Below are 23,101 nucleotides of genomic sequence, written 5' to 3' on the forward strand. Positions count from 1 at the left end.
GTCAACAATGGTCATCACTTCGAACACATTCTGTAAATGGACGATCATGCCACCTTTTTGACCTTCGTTGACCTTCAAGGACCTTACTGTTACACATCATTGGCTTCGTCTCGATAGTCGCTATTAGAAAAGAAGTATCAAACTATAGCATCCCATTTAAAAAAAATTGACCTTCATATCTCTGACGCGACCCCACCTAGCAACAAAAACCGACGTCATATTATGGCCCCCGTTGTCCCATGCAACTCTTGTCCCACAAAGGTTTTATCTCCTGACATACTAGGGAGTTACTCTCAGTGGAAATAGTTGGTGACTCACTCTGTATAATTCTGTATGACTGTGAAAGCCCGTCGTCAGGAACAAATACATAAGGCACTGGCATTTTGTTTGTGTCTGAAATGTGTTTGTCTTCCGGAATGTCCAAGTTATTAGGCAGTATTCGCTTATATAACACTGATTGCTGAAATATCGTTGAGGCAGCACATTTGCCATACGATCCCACGTCTACAGCTACAAATTTATAGTTTGCATCACAAACAGCCATTAATACAATAGAGAAATATTTCTTATAGCTGAAGAACATTGATGCACTGTTTGCTGGTTTCACCAGTTGCACATGCTTTCCATCAACGGAGCTGCGGCAGTTTGGGAAATTGGCCTTAGTTTGAAAACCTTTTGCTATTTTCAGCCAGTCGTTTTTGGTCGGTTCTGACAAACATTCATTTCTTAAGATAATCCAGATTGATGAAAATATTCTTCTTACAATTTCTCTAACTGTTGTTACTCCAAGTCGGAAAGCATGATGAAAATCAACGAACAAATTCTCAGTTGTCAGATATCTGAAAGGGAGAAATTACTAAATTATTTCACACTTTTGCGAAGTAGATCAGTTTTAAGGCAATATTTTTCGGAAGAAAATGTCTTGAGATTTTTTTCTAAGATAATCTAATAAACAGAAGTGTTGTAATAATTTTCTTTAAATTAACGCATGTCCCATAAGTGCCTACAACATTTGGTGTGCGCAAACTCATCTTACATATCACTACTTGTAGCTTCCGTTTACAAAGAGTAGACATTATTTGTAGGTAAGATAATATTTAATTTTTACAGGTATATAGTTACAGTAGAAATGGCTTAACATTAAAGATTCATACAGTCGAGAAAAACGGAGATAAACTGGTAAAAGTGGTTGTTCATCTGCGAGAAAGACGTCGTATATGTATTTTAATCTCCTATTATTTCTAAATATAGCCACTCCACCGTCTCACACACACATCAGCGTGTCACCTGAGAATGCTGAGAATCAGGCCACAGCAGAAAGTGAAGTTCCAAGTGAACCATACCAGGCTATGTTGCTCGGTGAGTAAAGGAGAGAAGTAGACGAAGTTGGAAGACAAGTAACAAATATTCTGCAAAAATCTGCAGAAGCCACGCAGCAACTGGGCACACAAATGATGAGAGATGAGGACAGGCTTTTTTCTTGTCTTTGGTCAGTGACTTAAAAAAACACTCAGCACCTGAAGTTGTTTGTAAAACAGACGCATCCTAACTGTCCAAACACATTTTCCTACGAACATTACGCAGCGTACATTTTTCACCGTCCACAATCATTAGCCGGATGTTCCTCACAACACGAAACTCTTATCAACATCGTTATCTTGTATTGGAACAGGATATTATCAGGAAACCTAACTTCTTCTTCTTCTTCTTCTTCTTCTTCTTCTTCTTCTTCTTCTTCTCCCTCTTCTTACTGTTCTTCTTCTTCTTCTTCTTCACAAAATAATAATTCAGCACAGTCTCCACCAGAAACCAACGATGACGGCAGTATTGATAATCGTATTATATTACCACAACTTAAATGTTTCGGTGACTCATCAATTTAATTTTACTTACTACAAAATGTATCAATGACAGCTTCATTATTGGTAAAAATTTTCTTTAGTAGAACTTACATTAATGTGATTAGCAGTTTCTCTTCATTTCCTATGCATTGTCGCATTGATGTGTCAGTACCTCCTATGCTGTCTTCAATTTTCTTAAATAATTCATCAAAATTTTTTTATAGACATTCTAGTAAAAATGAAGAATTTATCTCCGTGTTCACGAAGCTCACAAAAAAGTAACAAACATTCGGTTTGTGGAGCGGGATTGCAACACGGGATGTACCCAGTATCTTTTCTTCTTTCGGTTCGCCTGACGACGCCAGAGGTACACAGGCGTTGCTATCTCCGGAATCTCCGTCGTACGAGTGAGCTGTGGCCAACCAAGCGCCAGCCGTGCCGGCCAGCCGCAGCCCTCGTCGTACTAGCTGCGGCCACGGCCAGCGGTTGGTTGCCCTAATACCCAGCCGTCTGTCAAACGCCGGAGCCGAGCTCTTTTTTTTTTTTTTTTTTTTTTTGTTGTTTTCGGGCGCACAACTTCAATGGTCATTAGCGCCCTGACTACTCTAAGAATGCACCGCGAGGCACAAGTTGACAACAACAACTAAAAGGGAAAACACAATAAAAGACAGACTGACAGGCATAGGATTAAAAAACCTCATCAAATGTCCTTAGCGAGGTTTGTCAAATCGATAAAACAAAGAACACGAGCAGCTGCTCGTGGGTCATCCGCTAAAATGGCATCTAAAGTAGTAGGCAGGTTAAGATCGAGGCGCAGTGTTTTAAGATCGGGACAGGACATTAAAATGTGACGAACCGTCAGCAAGTGCCCACATGGGCAGAACGGCGCCGGCGCAGCCGTCAGCAGATGGCGATGGCTGAACCGGCAGTGTCCAATTCTTAACCTTGCTAAAACGACCTCCTCCCGCCGAGAAGGGCGTGAGGAGGACGTCCAAGCCACGGGAAGAGGTTTTAAGGCCCGAAGCTTGTTGCCGGTAAGTGCAGCCCAATCGGCATGCCACAGCGACACAACGCGCCGACAAATGACCCTGCTAAAATCGGACGAAGGGACACAACAAGAAGCTGTCCGAGGCTGGAGGACCGCAGCCTTGGCCGCGGCATCTGCAGCTTCGTTCCCAGGGATACCGACATGGCCAGGAACCCACATAAAGCTAACCGGCGTACCGACGTCCACCAGCTGCTGAAGAGAGCGTTGGATCCGGTGTACGAAAGGGTGAACCGGGTACGGATCACTGAGGCTCTGGATGGCGCTCAGGGAATCTGAGCAGATGACATAAGCAGAATGTCGGTGGCGGCAGATGTACAGAACAGCCTGGTAGAGGGCAAAGAGCTCAGCTGTGAAGACCGAACAATGGCCATGGAGCCGGTATTGGAAACTTTGTGCCCCGACAATAAAGGAACACCCGACCCCGTCATTGGTCTTAGAGCCATCTGTATAAATGAAAGTCATGTTGTTGAACTTCGTTCGAAGTTCCAAAAAACGGGAGTGGTAGACCGAACCGGGGGTGACCTCTTTTGGGAGCGAGCTGAGGTCGAGGTGAACGCGGACCTGAGCCTGGAGCCAAGGTGGCGTGCGGCTCTCGCCCACTCGAAAGGTTGCAGGGAGTGAAAAATGAAGGTGTTGAAGGAGGCGACGAAAGCGAACTCCAGGGGGTAGCAAGGCAGAGACATACAACCCGTATTGAAGGTCAAGAGAGTCGTCAAAAAAGGAACGATAAGAAGGATGGTCGGGCATTGACAGTAGCCGACAGGCATACCGACAAAGCAGTATATCGCGCCGGTAGGTGAGTGGCAATTCGCCAGCGTCAGCATGAAGACTCTCTACGGGACTGGTATAAAATGCTCCGATCGCAAGTCGTAGACCCCGATGTTGTATGGAGTTGAGGCGGCGTAAGATGGATGGCCGTGCAGAGGAGTATACGAAGCTCCCATAATCCAGCTTGGAGCGGACGATCGACCGATATAGATGAAGTAGGACGGTTCGATCCGCTCCCCACGACATACCACTGAGAACACGGAGGACATTTAAAGAACGGGTACAACGGGCGGCCAAATATGACACATGTGGAGAGCAGCTAAGTTTCCTGTCAAAGGTAAGGCCTAAAAATTTGATTGTCTCCACGAGTGGGAGAGCAACGGGACCGAGTCGTAAGGACGGTGGGAGAAACTCTTTGTGGCGCCAGAAGTTAATACAGACCGTCTTCTCGGCAGAAAAACGGAAGCCATTGGCGACACTCCAGGAGTAAAGACGGTCAAGAGAACGCTGAAGACAGCGCTCCAAGACACGTGGACACTGCGCGCTGCAATAGATGGTAAAATCGTCCACGAAAAGGGAGCCTGATACATCAGCTGGGAGGCAATCCATTATTGGATTGATCGCGATGGCGAAGAGAGCGACGCTCAAAACTGAGCCCTGTGGCACCCCATTCTCCTGGCGAAAGGTGTCGGACAGGACAGAACCCACACGTACCCGAAACTGGCGATCCATTAAAAAGGAACGAATAAAAAGAGGGAGGCGACCGCGAAAGCCCCACGTATGCATGGTGCGGAGAATGCCCGCCCTCCAACAGGTGTCGTAAGCCTTCTCCAAATCAAAGAACACAGCCGCGGTCGGGCGCTTCCGCAATAAGTTATTCATGATGAAGGTCGACAAGGTAACCAGATGGTCGACAGCAGAGCGGCGCCTTCGAAATCCACATTGTACATTGGTAAGTAGGCGTCGAGACTCGAGCAGCCAAACCAATCGAGAGTTAACCATTCGCTCCATCACTTTACAGACACAGCTGGTAAGCGAGATAGGTCGATAACTGGAAGGCAAGTGCTTGTCCTTCCCCGGCTTAGGAATCGGGACAACAATAGACTCGCGCCAGCATGCGGGAACATGTCCCTCAATCCAGATGCAATTGTATGTACGAAGAAGAAAACCTTTACCCGCAGGAGAAAGGTTCTTCAGCATCTGAATATGAATAGAATCAGGCCCTGGAGCGGAGGACCGTGATCGGCCAAGTGCGGTTTCGAGTTCCCGCATGGTGAATGGGGCATTATAACTTTCACAATTCGAGGAGCGGAAGTCACGTGGCCTAGCCTCCTCGGCCTGTTTGCGGGGGAGGAAGGCAGGGTGGTAATGAGCGGAGCTCGAAACCTCGGCGAAAAAGCGGCCGTAGGCATTGGAGACAGCCTCAGGGGCCACAAGGACTTCATTCGCGACCTTCAAGCCAGAAATTGGGGAGTGGACCTTAGTGCCAGATAGCCGGCGCAGGCTACCCCAGACAACAGAAGAAGGAGTAGAACTGTTGAAGGTGCTGGTGAAAGCAGCCCAGCTGGCTTTCTTGCTTTCTTTAATAATACGACGACACTGAGCACGTAATCGTTTATAATTAATACAATTCGCCACTGTAGGGTGGCGTTGAAAGGTGCGTAATGCACGTCGACGAGCACGTATAGCGTCCCTACATGCTGCGGTCCACCAGGGGACCGGTACGCGACGTGGAGAAGAGGTAGGGTGAGGGATGGAATATTCAGCAGCAGCGAGAATGACTTCCGTGAGGTGTGCGACCTGACGATCGCAGCTTGTGAAGGTTTGATCCTGAAAGGTCGCCCTGGAAGAGAAGAGCCCCCAGTCTGCCTTGGAGATGGTCCAACGAGAGGAGCACGGAGAGGGAGTATGCTGCAGGAGATGGATAATACACGGGAAGTGGTCGCTCGAATATGTATCAGCAAGGGCATACCACTCAAACCGGCGTGCAAGTTGGGGAGTACATAGAGAGAGGTCTAAATGGGAATAGGTATGAGATGTGTCCGAAAGAAAAGTAGGGGCGCCAGTATTGAGGCAGACAAGATTGAGCTGGTTGAAAAGGTCTGCTAACAAGGAGCCCCTCGGGCAGGATGCTGGAGAGCCCCAAAGAGGATGGTGGGCATTGAAGTCTCCAGTTAACAAAAATGGTGCAGGTAGCTGAGCAACAAGTTGCGTCATGTCTGCCCTGGTAACGGCAGATGACGATGGAGCGTAAACGGTACAAAAGGAAAACGTAAAAGTGGGGAGAGTAATGCGGATGGCAACTGCCTGCAGGCCGGTGTGCAACGTGATGGGATCGTAGTAAATATCATCCCGGACCAGCAACATAACCCCTCCATGAGCTGGGATACCTACCACAGGGGGTAGGTCAAAACGCACAGAGGTGTAGTGTGCCAAGGCAATTTGATCGCATGGGCGTAGCTTCGTTTCCTGGAGGGCTACGACGAGCGAACGATGCGAGCGTAGCAGCAACTTCAAGTCCTCTCGGTTGGAGCGAACGCTGCGTATATTCCAGTTAATAAGTGCCATCGGAAGAAAAGGAAGATGAGAGAAGGGGTCACCTCGAAGGCCGCTGAGGGCCTGGCTTCGAGCGAGCACTGCCGCCGCTATCAGTAGGCGGACAGTCATCGTCCATTGGTTCTATAGGTTCATCGGCCATCTTGGGAAGATGGCCGGGAGGGGGAGCTTCCTCCGCCGGTGAACGGCCAGATGTTCGGCTACCAGCGGTGCGGCCAGGCGAAAGGGATGACGGCCTGGGGCGGCAACCGCTGGGTGGCGCAGGAGAAGAAATGCGCCGTGGCGGAGAAGGAGAACTGTGCTTCCTATTAGCCTTCTTGGATGGTCGTTTGGTGGAAGTACCGGACGAAGGCTGGGAGGTCGAGGTACGTAGGAAGTCTGCACGGGACGGTTCCTTCTTGAAGGCCCGTGCATCTGACTTCTGGGTCTTCGTCTTAGCAGAAGCTGATGAAGGGGCTGGTGTCTGTGGGGTGATGGGACGAAGAGGAGACGTCGACCGCGCGATCTTAGCACTGGCCGAACGGACGACCGTGGTGCTGAAGGTCAGATCGCATGTCTGGGTTGCTACCTCCCGGGTAGTCCGAGGAGAGGCGAGGACAGTGCTGTATTTCCCCGCTGGGAGCAGCGTGGGCTTCCTACTAGCCAATAGCTTGCGAGCAGCCGAGGTGGACACTTTCTCTTTGACTCGAATTTCCTGGATACAGCGTTCTTCCTTATAGACAGGACAGTCGCGGGAGGATGCGGCATGGTCACCCTGACAGTTCACACAACGAGGAGACGGAGGTGGACAGTCACCCTCATGGGCATCCCTGCCACAAGTGACACATTTAGCCGCATTGGAACAAGACTGTCGAGTGTGATTGAAACGCTGACACTGGTAGCAGCGCGTAGGTGTCGGGACATAGGGGCGAACAGAAATAACCTCGTAGCCCGCCTTGATGCGCGATGGCAGCTTAACACTATCGAAGGTTAAGAAAAGTGTCCGGGTCGGTACAAGGTCATTGTTGACCTTTTTCATGACCCGATGGACAGCCGTCACGCCCTGCTCAGCGAGGAAAGATTGAAGCTCCTCGTCAGTCAATCCGTCGAGAGAGCTACTATAGACTACACCACGAGACGAATTCAAAGTGCGGTGGGCCTCCACCCGGACAGGGAACGTGTACAAGAGTGTGGCCCGAAGCAGTTTTTGTGCCTGAAAGGCACTCTCAGTTTCTAGTAATAAGGTACCGTTACGCAACCTGGTACAAGATTTGACAGATCCGGCTATGGCATCTACGCCCTTCTGGATAACGAAAGGGTTGACAGAGGAAAAATCCTTTCCGTCCTCAGATCGAGAAAAAACGAGGAACTGTGGGGCAGGCGGTAGTATTTTTGTCACTGTTGGCTGGTCACGTTTCCGTTTGTGGGTCGAAGTCGAAAGCGATGGAGTAGAATCCATTGCGGAGGAATCCCCCATGATTGCCAGCGTCTCCGATGGCGCGCTCCTTCCTTGTGGGGACCCTCTCAGAGGGCACTCCCGCCTTAGGTGAATGTTTACACCTCAGGTCACACCTCCCGAGAAACAGACGGAGGGACCAATCGGCATGGTCAGAAGGTATCAGCTCAGGCAATCACCCCTCCCCGGGCCTGGCCTTTACCAGGGGGTACGCGCGTGCCTTACATGTCTACCCAGGGCGGGGACTTACGCGTTACCCCGTCACCGGCTGGCTACGCGTGCGAACGCGTGGGTCGGCCTTCAGACACGCACAGGGAGGAAGGAAGAAGAGGAAAAAGAAGAGAGAGGGAGAAAGAGGACAGACTGTCTCAAACGCCGAGGCGGAGACCAGAGAAGGCAAGGAGAAGAAGGCAATGAGAAAGCAAGGAGAAGGAGGCAAGGAGAAGAAGGCAATGAGAAGGCAAGGAGAAAAAGGCAATGAGAAGGCAAGGAGAAAAAGGCAATGAGAAGGCAAGGAGGAGTCAAGGGAAAGAGTAAGGAAGACAGTGAAGTGGAGAAGAGCAAAGAAAGGAACCAACAAAAGGAAGGAAGAAACGAGAAGTGAAAAACCAAAAAGACCACGATTATAGGTCGTGAAACCGTCCGTCTCCGGACGCAGGCGCTAACTACCCCCGTGAGGGGGATGGACTCCTTTTAGTCGCCTCTTACGACAGGCAGGAATACCTCGGGCCTATTCTAATCCCCGGACCCGCAGGGGGGGGAGCCGAGCTCTGCAGCCCGCAGAGAAGCTGCCGCGCTCAAATCCTCTGCTCTCTGCAGTGTCTCTCACGGCCCAGGGAGATCAGATAGAGGTATCACAAGTCGCTCTGCCACACACCGTATGGTGGCTTGAGAAGTAAAGACGTGGATTTAGTATAGTAACTCAATCTCGAAACCTCTATGCAGCTATATTAACTTACAAGCTCTATTAGTTTATACACACATCAAGAAAAGTTTTGCATCATCCCGGTTCCCAGAACTCCTGAAGAGAGACGTTGACTGTGGGTATTGTATCACAGACACAGTCCCTTTGACTGTTCAGAGATGTCACTAAACCATCCAAAATATGTAAACAACCATCCATCAGCATCGCCTATCAGACGGAGGGGGTCTGACAGCCAATCAGTTCCAGTCATTCCACCAGGAAGGAGGTACACGGCTCATGTTGTCTGTAGTTCAACCATGCCTAGACGGTCAATACCGCGGTTCGATCGCGTCCGCATTGTTACCTTGTGCAAGGAAGGGCTCTCAACATGGGAAATGTCCAGGTGCCATCGGAACTAAAGCGATGTTGTTCGGATATGGAGGAAATACAGAGAGACAGGAATTGTCGATGACACGCCTCGCTCAGGCCGCCCAAGGGCTACTACTGCAGTGGATGACGGCTACCTACGTGTTGTGGCTCGGAGGAACCCTGACAGCAACGCCACCATGTTGAATAATGCTTTTCGTGCAGCCACAGGACGTCCTGTTACGACTCAAACGGTGTACAACAGCCTGCATGATGCGCAACTTCACTCCCGACGTTCATGACGAGATCCATCTTTGCAACCACGACACCATGCAGCGCGGTACAGATGGTCCCAACAACATGCCGAATGCACCGCTGAGAATTGGCATCACGTTCTCTTCACCGATGAATGTCACATATGCCTTCAACCAGACATTCGTCGGAGACGTGTTTGGGGGAAACCCGTTCAGGCTGAACGCCTTGGAACATTGCCCAGCGAGTGCAGCAAGGTGGAGGTTCCCCTGCTGTTTTGGGGTGGCATTATGTGAGGCCGACGTACGCCGCTGGTAGTCATGGAAGGCACCGTAACGGCTGTACTATACGTTCAAAAAATGGCTCTGAGCACTATGGGACTTAACATCTGAGGTCATCACTCCCTCGGACTTAGAACTACTTAAACCTAACCAAGCAAACGACATCACATACATCCATGCCCGAAGCAGCATTCTAACCTACGACCGCAGCAGCAGCGCAGTTCCGGACGGAAGCGCCTAGAACCGCTCGGCCACAGCGGCTGGCTCGGTTTCTATAGTGTTCAAGGAATTCTCATTACAGTGGATACAGTTACAGACACAACAAATTACACTTCGTAGTAGTAATGTGTAAATGAATGTTAAGTAACTGAACGGTCCAGTCACATCAATGTGACCATCGCCTATGTTCGACGTCAACGTGCCACAACCAGTCACAGACGTCAAGTCGAAGCACCAGTAGCGGAGGGTGTACAAAGAGTGTTCGGGGACGCGGAAACAGTGCAGTCATTGTCGTAATGCGGAACCGGAGTAATTTGTCTGACATCCAAAAGGGCAAAATCATTGACTTTCGGATCAAGAGTGGATGAATTTCCGAAACGGCTAAGTTTGCAAACTGTTCACGTACAGCAGTGGTTGAAGTATACTGTGCATGGCAAAACGGCGTTATCCAAAACCGGCGCCGAGGCAACTGCGGTTGACCACGGGCCATAGATCACAACGCTCAACGACTGCTGTGTTGTAGAATAAACGTGCAACAGTCGAGCAGCTGACCGCCCAGATGAATCACGGAGCAAATTAACAGTGTCGTCGGAAGGGTCCAGGCCACGCGGAGGTAGCATTATGGTGAAGGGAATTTTTTCGTTGTATTCGCTGGGTGATCTCGTCGTTCTGAAGACAGAGGATCAACACATGTTTGCATCTATGTTTTGGGAACTATGTCTACCCCAACATGCAGTTTGTTTTTCCTCGACACTATGGCATTATACCGCGACGTCGTCGTGTTTTACTGTAAGGCGCCACGTATACCGTTTGTAAATGTATGCATGTATGTCGTCGTTGTCGTCTCTTCTTTCCCTCGTCGGTATCAGAGCATGAGAAATTTTTATGTTTGTGTTTACCTATTTCATGTTGACAACACACAACTAAACGGCCACGGTACCACCTGATTCCAGAATAGCTAGCTTAGTACTGTATAAAGATAGTGGGTTTCGATGCAGCGTTATTTAAGTGTGATTTTATTCTTCACTAAATCTTTGAGACTAAGAACCAGCTAGTCTTAATTAGGCCCAAAACTCGACTTGTAACGAGAGCACTTACGACCAGTCTGTCACAATATTAATAATACGTAAGGCTGTACACTACTAAAAGAAAATATGACTGTTCATGAAATAACGAAATATACGAATAAACTTCTTTATATCTTTCCTTTTATTCAATCAAATGCTTTCAAATTTTTATTTCGCACCCACAAATCATTCACGCCTCGATGCAGAGTGCAAATGTGTGCATGAAAAAACCACATATGAGCTTTTGGGTTGCTAGGCTACTTCGATCAACAGGATTTATGTTGGATTTTGAAATTGATCTTTCTGTCCAAACTTACATCCTCCACAATGGCCCATCAACAGTGGGATAATCATCAAATATTCTACCCTTTCGCGATACTTAAAAATTCGCATAAATTGTATTTTCGCGAGTTTAAAGCAAACCATGGGCGGCGCGAAAGCAGTCTTGATACCGCGACACACTCGCGACGCTTACTAGCCTATCACGAAATTGACCTGCATACATTTAAAATCAATTCCAAAGTCATAATTCGCCCCACTCGATTGTGTGCAATTGAACTTCGTCAAATGAATTATTTCTCGGATCGTAATCACTGATCGCGACACTGACCGTCCATAAACGCACAATTAACACTTTTTTTCTAAGAGTAAAAGAATGACGTCACATCATCTACATCGTTATTAAAATATTATTCCAAATGACCTCAAACATTTGTCGTCATTATGTATTTTAACGGTAATCAGAAAAATATGATTGACTATCGGAAAATAAAACATAACAGATCGCAAATCACAGCTTTGCATAGCGTCGGGACTTAATCACGCAAAACTATATAAATAAATGCCCGAAAACTCAATTTCTCCATACCAACTGACAGATACAAATAAGACATTCAAGACCTCATAGATCAATCCCGACCTGTAATGTTATATAGCACCTATCAGCAGGACAATGCAACGTGGCACACAGCTCACAGTGTACACGCGTGGTTCCACGAGCACCAGAAAGAATTTATCGCACTCCCCTGGACTACAAACTTCCCAGGTTTAAACCCAAGCGATAATCTGTGAACCAGCTGTAGGCGCCATTGGTCCTCAGCCGAGAAGCCTACCGAATTTGGCAGCGGCACTCGTGTCGACATGACTCGACATCCCTCTCGGTACTTTCCAGAACCTCACTGATTCTCTTCCTGCACGTCTCGCAGCAGTCCTCGTTGCAAAAGGTGATTATTCACGCTTTTTACTAGTGGTCACATTAATTTGAGTTGACAGTGGATAATTCTGTAATTTTTTATGTAATACAGCGATCACGCTTATTATTTCAACAAATATAAGGCAAAATATGGCTAATAATTTGCCGGCAATAATCAGAGTTTCGAGGTTCAAATCTCGATCCGGCACACAGTTTCTATCTACCTCTATATCTACATAGATACTCCACAATCCACCATACGGTGGGTGGCGGAGCGTACCTCGTACCACAACTAGCATCTTCTCTCCATGTTCCACTCCCAAACAGAACGAGGGAAAAATGACTGCCTATATGCCTCTGTACGAGCCCTAATCTCTCTTATCTTATCTTTGTGGTCTTTCCACGAAATGTAAGTTGGCGGCAGTGAAATTGTACTGCAGTCAGCCTCAAATGCTGGTTCTCTCAATTTCCTCAGTAGAAATTCACGAAAAGAACGCCTCCTTTCCTCTAGAGACTCCCACCCGAGTTCCTGAAGCATTTCCGTAACACTCGCGTGATGATCAAACCTACCAGTAACAAATCCAGCAGCCCGCCTCTGAATTGCTTCTATGTCCTCCCTCAATTCGCCCTGATAGGGAACCCAAACGCTCGAGCAGTATGCAAGAATGGGTCGTATTAGTGTTTTATAAGCAGTCTCCTTTACAGATGAACCACACCTTCTCAAAATTCTACCAATGAACCGAAGACGACTATCCGCCTTCCCCACAACTGCCATTACATGCTTGTCCCACTTCATATCGCTCTGCAATGTTACGCCCAAATTTTTAATCGACGTGACTGTGTCAAGCGCTACACTACTAATGGAGTATTCAAACATTACGGGATTCTGTTTCCTATTCATCTGCATTAATTTACATTTATCTATATTTAGAGTTAGCTCCCATTCTTTACACCAATCACAAATCCTGTCCAATTTATCTTGTATCCTCGTACAGTCACTCAACGACGACACCTTCCCGTACACCACAGCATCATCAGCAAACAGCCGCACATTGCTATACATCCTATCCAAAAGATCATTTATGTAGATAGAAACAACAGCGGAGCTACCACACTTCCCTGGGGCACTCCAGATGATACCCTCCCCTCCGATTAACACTCACCATCGAGGACACTTTTGGGAATAACTAAATTAAAATGATGAGTACAGGCAGTCTAGAGATCGCTGTCGTTCCCTTGCGACGTGGATAGTCGTAATTAAAATAGTTGTTGTACTTCCAGGATGCTTCGCTGGTCTAATAACATTCAGATATAAATTACTAATTTACTAGAAAATAAGACACACGGAATCGATATGTTGCAATAAAATTACTCAGGTATAAGAAAATTTGAAACTTAACCAAGTAATATTATGTGAAACTAATTGAACGGCGCAAAACATATTTACAAGAACGAAAAAAAAAATGGCTCTGAGCACTATGGGACTTAACATCTTAGGTCATCAGTCCCCTAGAACTTAGAACTAGTTAAACCTAACTAACCTAAGGACATCACACACATCCATGCCCGAGGCAGGATTCGAATCTGCGACCGTAGCAGTCGCGCGGTTCCGGACTGCGCGCCTAGAACCGCGATACAACCACCACCCTAAAAATTAGTTGAAGACAGTAAAACTTTATAATGGATGACACAAAACCCTGTTTGTAGCTTGGAAACTAGGAAATAGCGTCATAAATGTGAATTATGCATTATTTTCTGCTATACAGTTTGGTGTCTTAAACTGAGAACAGCAGTAATAGGAACCTACTTCATTAACTATGGCTCTTACGTTTAACTGGTCCGACACACAATACCGTCACAACAAACTCATTAAAATTTGATATCGTCTTGCAACACGAGCTTCAGTTTAACTCCAGTCTAGTGAAACTATCATTGCTGTTTTGTATTCAGTCCAGCCTCCCGTTAATTACAAAGGAAAGTAGCAATAAGCCTGAAGGCGGGGTCTTCCTAAACAGACCGACTGCCGGGGGTAGGTCCTTTGAAGTAGCGCATGCGAGGGCACTACTGAAGGGACAAAGCCACGGACAACCCTTTGTGTGGGCGGTACGTTTTCCCTAGTGCATAATAGCGAACCGGCTGCTTAATCAAGCACGCGTATCAGTCATGGCGTGTAGCCAGTGAACTGCCGGCAATGGACAACTTTTCCACTGTCCATTTTGTGAATAACTAAATTAAAATGATGAGTACAGGCAGTGTAGAGGTCGCTTTCATTACCTTAACGCGTGGATAGTCGTAAATAAAGTAGTTGTAGTACTTCCAGGAGCACTTTTAGATATTTGCATCAACGTTGTCTGCAGAAACTACTCGCAAAATTCCTGTTCCATTTCTGTGTTTGGGCAAAGATTTACGTAAAAGTTTTTTCTATTCATTAGACCACCTTTGGACTCCACCTACGGCTGGAGAGGCAGTGCAATAAATTCAGAAGAAAAACTTCAAAAAGCAAAGATCGCTAGTATAACATTTATTTCGATAACCGTTTTCGGTAAGACTACATTACCACCTCCGGATCTGCGAAGGACAGAACCAAGTTGGAAGGTCAAGTATAACAATGTACAGAATTAATTGTCCATATGCTTAGAACAGTAACATAAATTAAGCTCTACAAATTCACGGAACCTGTTCTATCTGTGCTATGTATCGTGTCACATCACGAATGTACATCAATGTTGTTGTGGTCTTCAGTCCTGAGACTGGTTTGATGCAGCTCTCCATGCTACTCTATCCTGTGCAAGCTTCTTCATCTCCCAGTACCTACTGCAACCTACATCCTTCTGAATCTGCTGAGTGTATTGATCTCTTGGTCTCCCTCTACGGTTTTTACCCTCCACGCTGCCCTCCAATGCTAAATTTGTGATCCCTTGATGCCTCAAAACATGTCCTACCAACCGATCCCTTCTTCTAGTCAAGTTGTGCCACAAACTTCTCTTCTCCCCAATCCTATTCAATACCTCCTCATTAGTTACGTGATCTACCCACCTTATCTTCATCATTCTTCTGTAGCACCACATTTCGAAAGCTTCTATTCTCTTCTTGTCCAAACTGGTTATCGTCCATGTTTCACTTCCATACATGGCTACACTCCATACAAATACTTTCAGAAACGACTTCCTGACACTTAAATCTATACTCGATGTTAACAAATTTCTCTTCTTCAGAAACGATTGCCTTGCCATTGCCAGTCTCCATTTTATATCCTCTCTACTTCGACCATCATCAGTTATTTTACTCCCTACATAGCAAAACTCCTTTACTACTTTAAGTGTCTCATTTCCTAATCTAATCCCCTCAGCATCACCCGATTTAATTTGACTACATTCCATTATCCTCGTTTTGCTTTTGTTGATGTTCATCTTATATCCTCCTTTCAAGACACTGTCCATTCCGTTCAACTGCTCTTCCACGTCCTTTGCTGTCTCTGACAGAATTACAATGTCATCGGCGAAACTCAAAGTTTTTACTTCTTCTCCATGAATTTTAATACCTACTCCGAAATTTTTTTTTGTTTCCTTTACTGCTTGCTCAATATACAGATTGAATAACATCGGGGAGAGGCTACAACCCTGTCTCACTCCTTTCCCAACCACTGCTTCCCTTTCATGCCCCTCGACTCTTATAACTGCCATCTGGTTTCTGTACAAATTGTAAATGGCCTTTCGCTCCCTGTATTTTACCCCTGCCACCTTCAGAATTTGAAAGAGAGTATTCCAGTTAACGTTGTCAAAAGCTTTCTCCAAGTCTACAAATGCTAGAAACGTAGGTTTGCCTTTTCTTAATCTTTCTTCTAAGATAAGTCGTAAGGTTAGTATTGCCTCACGTGTTCCAACATTTCTACGGAATCCAAACTGATCTTCCCCGAGGTCCGCTTCTACCAGTTTTTCCATTCGTCTGTAAAGAATTCGCGTTAGTATTTTGCAGCTGTGACTAATTAAACTGATAGTTCGGTAATTTTCACATCTGTCAACACCTGCTTTCTTTGGTATTGGAATTATTATATTCTTCTTGAAGTCTGTGGGTATTTCGCCTGTCTCATAGATCTTGCTCACCAGATGGTAGAGTTTTGTCATGACTGGCTCTCCCAAGGCCATCAGTAGTTCTAATGGAATGTTGTCTACTCCCGGGGCCTTGTTTCGACTCAGGTCTTTCAGTGCTCTGTCAAACTCTTCACGCAGTATCTTATCTCCGATTTCATCTTCATCTACATCCTCTTCCATTTCCATAATACATATTATCCTCAAGTACATCGCCCTTGTATAAACCCTCTATATACTCCTTCCACCTTTCAGCCTTCCCTTCTTTGCTTAGAACTGGGTTGCCATCTGAGCTCTTGATATTCATACAAGTGGTTCTCTTCTCTCCAAAGATCTCTTTAATTTTCCTGTAGGCAGTATCTATCTTACCCCTAGTGAGACAAGCCTCTACATCCTTACATTTGTCCTCTAGCCATCCCTGCTTAGCCATTTTGCACTTTCTGTCGATCTCATTTTTGTGACGTTTGTATTCCCTTTTGCCTGCTTCATTTACTGCATTTTTATATTTTCTCCTTTCATCAATTAAATTCAATATTTCTTCTGTTACCCAAGGATTTCTATTAGCCCTCGTCCTTTTACCTACTTGATCCTCTGCTGCCTTCACTACTTCATCCCTCAGAGCTACCCATTCTTCTTCTACTGTATTTCTTTCCCCCATTCCTTTCAATTGTTCCCTTATGCTCTCCCTGAAACTCTCTACAACCTCTGGTTCTTTCAGTTTATCCAGGTCCCATCTCCTTAAATTCCCACCTTTTTGCAGTTTCTTCAGTTTCAATCTGCAATTCATAACCAATAGATTGTGGTCAGAATCCACATCTGCCCCTGGAAATGTCTTATAATTTAAAACCTGGTTCCTAAATCTCTGTCTTACCATTATATAATCTATCTGATACCTATTAGTATCTCCAGGATTCTTCCAGGTATACAACCTTCATTTATGATTCTTGAACCAAGTGTTAGCTATGATTAAGTTATGCTCTGTGCAAAATTCTACAAGGCGGCTTCCTCTTTCATTTCTTCCCCCCAATCCATATTCACCTACTATGTTTCCTTCTCTCCCTTTTCCTACTGACGAATTCCAGTCACCCATGACTATTAAATTTTCGTCTCCCTTCACTATCTGAATAATTTCTTTTATCTCGTCATACATTTCATCAATTTCTTCATCATCTGCAGAGCTATTTGGCATATAAACTTGTACTACTGTAGTAGGCATGGGCTATGTGTCTATCTTGGCCACAATAATGCGTTCACTATGCTGTTTGTAGTAGCTAACCCGCACTCCTATTTTTTTATTCATTATTAAACCTACTCCTGCATTACCCCTATTTGATTTTGTATTTATAGCCCCGTAATCACCTGACCAAAAGTCTTGTTCCTCCTGCCACCGAACTTCACTAATTCCCACTATATCTAACTTTAACCTATCCATTTCCCTTTTTAAATTTTCTAACCTACCTGCCCGATTAAGGGATCTGACATTCCACGCTCCGACCCGTAGAATGCCAGTTTTCTTTCTCCTGATAACGACGTCCTCTTGAGTAGTCCCCGCCCGGAGATCCGAATGGGGGACTATTTTACCTCCGGAATATTTTACCCAAGAGGACGCCATCATCATTTAATCATACAGTAAAGCTACATGTCCTCGGGAAAAATTACGGCTGTAGTTTCCCCTTGCTTTCAGCCGTTCGCAGTACCAGCACAGCAAGGCCGTTTTGGTTATTGTTACAAGGCCAGATCAGTCAATCATCCAGACTGTTGCCCCTGCAACTACTGAAAAGGCTGCTGCCCCTCTTCAGGAACCACATGTTTGTCTGGCCTCTCAACAGATACCCCTCCGTTGTGGTTGCACCTACGGTACGGCCATCTGTATCGCTGAGGCACGCGAGCCTCCCCACCAACGGCAAGGTCCATGGTTCATGGGGGAAGATGTACATCAATATATCATGAAAATCACTGGATATCGGAATGTCAGATTTAAAATAAATAATATATACAAATATAAGGATAGTGCGCGGAATACGTGTGCCTATGCTCACACAACAGCTCTGTATAGACAGAGATGCAGAGTAAACACAACAACCATTCCATAAAACTATCATGGGGCACTATGGTAGTACAATTTGGAATTCTTTTGTGTGAAGCAAAGGCATGGATATACAATACTAAGTAATTGTTAATATGCTCCTCGAAAAAAGAGCTTTCAAAAAACAATTATTTATGTACAAAGCATAATCCAAATTAGAAACCGTTGTGATCCTAAAACAACAAATTCTTATAAAAAGTTTTAGGGAATTCCCAAAAGATTCCATTCTATTGACATCCGAAACGGGTTTATATTACCAGTTTATGATGTAATCCAGTAATTATGCCAAAAATTCTTCATACCCTACAACATACATCGATAAAACAGGCTCCAAACTGTAAAATTTGTGTTTCGGACACCGAATTCAGAAACTAAATCTAATAAGTAATTAGATTCCATATCAAGAAATGGCACTTATTATGGTATACCATATTAGACGATTGTCAATAGAGCATGATGTCTAGAAACATAGCAACGTGTCGTTCGCTGTCTAGATGGAGTTATGCTGTGGCTAGACTTCGGATGGAGGCGTTAAACATTTTAATTTACACCATAAATATAGTATAGGTCCCTTCTGTGTGAAAAAGACCACGTAAGTAAAAGACTATGTACTGTACAATTAATTTCGTTAAGTGTAAAATTTGTTGCTCAACGTGCACGTATACTTTTTGGCGTACCTTGTTTGATAGTTTCTATCTCAAATCTGTAGTTGATTACATTTCCTTTAGTACTCTGTCTCGTGCCTATGGACTTTTTCTTATTTATCATATAAGAATTTCAAATTTAATAACATTTCCCTTGAATCCCGGATTGATATAACTTCACCTTTACTTTACAACAGTGCACATCGCCCAAAGCCTTAGATCCCAAAAAATCCCATACGTTTTCTGCTGTCTGTCCAGGGAGCACAGAAAAAACGCATAGTTGCAGTTTTTATTGAGCTCCTTTCTCTTAAACCGTGTTGTGGTGAGTGAAGTGCTTTAAACTTTGTTATAGAACTTCTGACTTTATCAGAAATTCACAGATTTTACAGAAGTGAAAATTTATAGCTTCTACGGTTTTTTGCCTTGCATGAAACTAATTGTAGTTTACTTATGGTCAATGGGTCTTGAAGTTTTTCTAAGGTGAACATAATGACACTTCGAGAGCATGCGATCATGGTGGAACGTTTACTACGATTACTTTCAGTCACTGACAGCATGCACTTCATTATCAGTGCCACGATTCGACGTTAACCATCTGCAGATCTGTTACAACAAATATAACAGAAAAACTGAAATTATAATACAACAAATTATAAACTGCAGTTCATATTTGTATAGCTCCTACGAGTAGTATAGGTACCACGCGCAAACACCAGTTTTTACCACTGTTCAGTGCCAAATGTATGTAAGTTTTCCTGTAGAGCATGTACACGTCACAGCTGAAAAGTGCTGCAAAATGTATGAAATTAGCATGCTTATATAACCTTAAAGTATATCTATCTCAATTACAGCATTAGTTAGCTAAGGGAGTAAAGTCGGATGTCTCATCTGTCTCTGAATCGTGTAAATTTTGTTTCATGCATTTGTTGCTTAACTATTTACGTGCTGCGTTGCAAGACGCAAATGAGAAACAGACGCTCATTTCCCTGTATAACTTTGTAAAACCGAATAAAAACGTCTCTTACGCAGTTTGGAAAACAGGTTATGAATCCACTGAGCGTTTCCAGCCAGTTACGGATAACTTCCTCGGCTTTGTTAAGTAGCACTTTGCGCCTAAACCTACAAAAGTGATATATAATACAAAAGTAATTAACGAAGTTAAAACTCGGGTCAGAGAAAGGTAGCTTTGTCACTACATGCCGCTCTCTGTGAATTATTCAGTCTCCTGAGAGCGGCTCCTCCAAGTGGGGCGGAAGATTTGTCTCGTATCACCTCAAGAGATTCCTCAAGGCATCCACTTGTTGCTGTGGACCCCTTCATTTCTGTTTACAATACTGAACAACGTATAAGCGCCGAGCTCGCAGCTATTTATTCATGAATGAACATGAATAAATTACATGTTATCTGTTGCATCCGATGTACATTTGTACGGTTTTTGTGTATTTGCAAGGTGGAGTACACTTTTATATTTCACATTCAGTACTGGGGGATATTTTAGCTGTGCGTAAAAGACGCACTTTGCTCGAGATTCGCATCACTCTCTCTGCGGAAAACCTGCCAAAGAGAAAATATGTGTTGAACACTCGCAAAGCACTTCATTTAATAAAAATATTGCAGAGCTTGTGATATTTTCACTACAGTCTCGTCGCGCACGTGTGTTACAAAATAGCTGAAAGATCAACGTTTCGTGTACGATGAAAAACAATGAGTTAAAATGTAAAGGGCATGCCGGTATGTTATGAATAGCAAATACTTGAAGTGAAGGAACATAATTTTTTTTGCGCGGTTACATTCTGAACAGCAAATTAATTCATTAATGCAATTGCTGAACACTGCAAGCAGACATGATTTCATCTAATGAGGCATTCTTCAAATATTTTTTTTCATAATATTGACAAATGTTACGACAGATCATACCAAGGCTTGAAACTTATTTAGAGATTTATATAGGCAGTAACAATCTCAGGGTGCAGGTTTACATATATGAATCAATAAAAAGTGGATGCCAAAGGGTACTTTTTGTGCTACATATTATTGTTTCATTTGGCTTCCTTCACGAATTGAGATCTGGAAGGAGGATTGCTTGTAGATGATCTTGTGCTGTTATTCGCCATACTTTACCTTCATGTTCTTAACCAGAGTAGCAAGTCCGGCGTCAAGCATACGCTTATCGTCAGCGATCCTATAGAAGACACAGCGAGTCTAACACACAACATGTGTTATATGCTGTAAGGCACAGGAGTCTATGGCTCTGAGCACTATGGGACTCAACTGCTGTGGTCATTAGTCCCCTAGAACTTAGAACTACTTAAACCTAACTAACCTAAGGACATCACACACATCCATGCCCGAGGCAGGATTCGAACCTGCGACCGTAGCAGTCGCACGGTTCCGGACTACGCGCCTAGAACCGCGAGACCACCGCGGCCGGCACAGGAGTCTATACGTGTTTAGAATTTTATGTATTTTATGTTAGATTTATTTTGCTTGTAATTCGTAAAACAACATTTTGTAGATGCTCTATTAATTTTTTAAAAAATATGGTTTCTGTCACATTCTTCTTTTAGCACAAATGAGACTAATCGTGCTTTAAAAGACCACTGAATTAATTTTTCTGTTAGCGATATCAAAATATAGATTTTTAGTATTGTTTTCTTTGGTTTAGGTCAGAGTGCGGCAACAAATATATAATTAATACCAAAGTAAAAAGTGTAAGGGTAAATTGTATAAAATTGGTTACGTTTTATTTTAAAGGTTGCTTTGTCATTTCCATAAAATTTGTATGTCTTTGGTTGGTTTGTTCATTTAGAACCTACCACTCGAATAGTTTCTCGTTTGAGCAGAAATTTCTAGTTCCTGTAGAATTTTTAGGTTTTAGCCTTTCTCAGCCGCAGGTACAACAGACCTGCATTGTGCTATGTCCGTCTTTTCGTGATTTTGCTCTCTCAGAGGCGTACTGAATACTGACAGTGTGTTTGCATTGCTGTTCATATTTTCTCGTACTTTAGTTTTAAAATTGTTCCTTGTTCGACATATTTGTGTGTTTCCACAGTAATTTGTATTTTAATTTATAAGCTACATATATGTAAAACAGAGAATACAAAGACATTTGCTATGAGAAACTGTCTTGCTGGCACTCTAGCAAAGAAATTCCTTGGCAAAATTGAAAATTACTTCTTCAGTAAGCACAAAGAGAAGGGCAATAAAAGACAGTACCACCTAAGATATGTTGACGACGCTCTTGTCATTTTCGATGGACCTAAATACAGATTTACAATTCAATGAACTACAGTCCAACTTCACATTCACAACAGAACATGGTAACAACAACTAAATGTAGGGGAATCATTTCACTACGTCCAACTGGTACGTATAAATCCACATTACCTATAATATAGGTTAATTTTAATAGTAGTATTAACCTGTTTCAAAGATGTACATGTATTAATACTCGTGTATGAATTTTAGACCTGTGAGTGTTAATGCCCGAAAGATCAGCGGGTTTTTTGTTACACTTTAGTGAAATTGTTGTATTCTTGTAATGTCGAAGTGTATACGGGTAGCGCTCTGATTCGCTCAACAAGAAATGATATGTCCTGCTGTTTACTCTGAGACTGTACCTAACCAGAGTGTACACAACGAACTTACTCCATTTCATGTATGACAGCGCTACACACATCTAGATGTATTTGCACTGTTGCCCTTGGCTACTAAATACATTGCTTGTAGGTTTAATCTGTGATTTTATTTTGTTTCATTTTATTTTGGTATAAATTATTCTATTTCCCACGGTTCTGAAGAGAATCTCGTCTGTCGAACGGAACATGTCAATAAAGCCAAGTCATATGTGACCTGTGGCTACATCAAAATTTTAAATTTAGAATCATACATCGCAGAAAGACGGATAATTGTAAGAAACTTATAGAAGACTGAAAGAAAAGAAAAAAGTTGTTCTTTATTCTGTATATTGTGTATTTAACAATAGTTTTAAAAAATACAATAGTAGCAACCATTTTCAGTCTTTATTTTTGTTTAACACTTAGTTTTTACATGGTTTGATGCGTATACAGAATTGTTAAGTGGATGAATTTACTAAAATGCAGGACCATGCACATTTGTGCGGGTAATACTACGCACATTAATTTAACTTTCCTATACAGTATGATAGCGTATTACGATTGTCTATTTCAAAATCTGTTAAGTCCACCTGAAGTGACGTGGCTAAGCCATGTCTCCGCAGTATCCTTTCTTTCAGGAGTGCTAGTTCTGCAAGGTTCGCAGGAGAGCTTCTGTAAAGTTTGGAAGGTAGGAGACGAGATACTGGCAGAAGTAAAGCTGTGAGTACCGGGCTTGA

The 23,101-nt window shown here is 44.1% G+C and overlaps 1 protein-coding gene across 1 annotated transcript in view; it reads left to right on the forward strand.

The window, feature by feature from the left end:
- LOC126224414 (uncharacterized) overlaps nt 1-23,101 on the forward strand; it is a 196,070-nt gene that overhangs the window by 17,435 nt on the left and 155,534 nt on the right. Inside the window, exon 2 of the mRNA XM_049942205.1 lies at nt 1,252-1,359. Coding sequence (XP_049798162.1) covers nt 1,252-1,359 — 108 coding nt within the window. The remainder of the gene's footprint in view (nt 1-1,251; nt 1,360-23,101) is intronic.

This window comes from Schistocerca nitens, chromosome 1 (assembly GCF_023898315.1).
Source record: "Schistocerca nitens isolate TAMUIC-IGC-003100 chromosome 1, iqSchNite1.1, whole genome shotgun sequence".
Taxonomy (NCBI): domain Eukaryota; kingdom Metazoa; phylum Arthropoda; class Insecta; order Orthoptera; family Acrididae; genus Schistocerca; species Schistocerca nitens.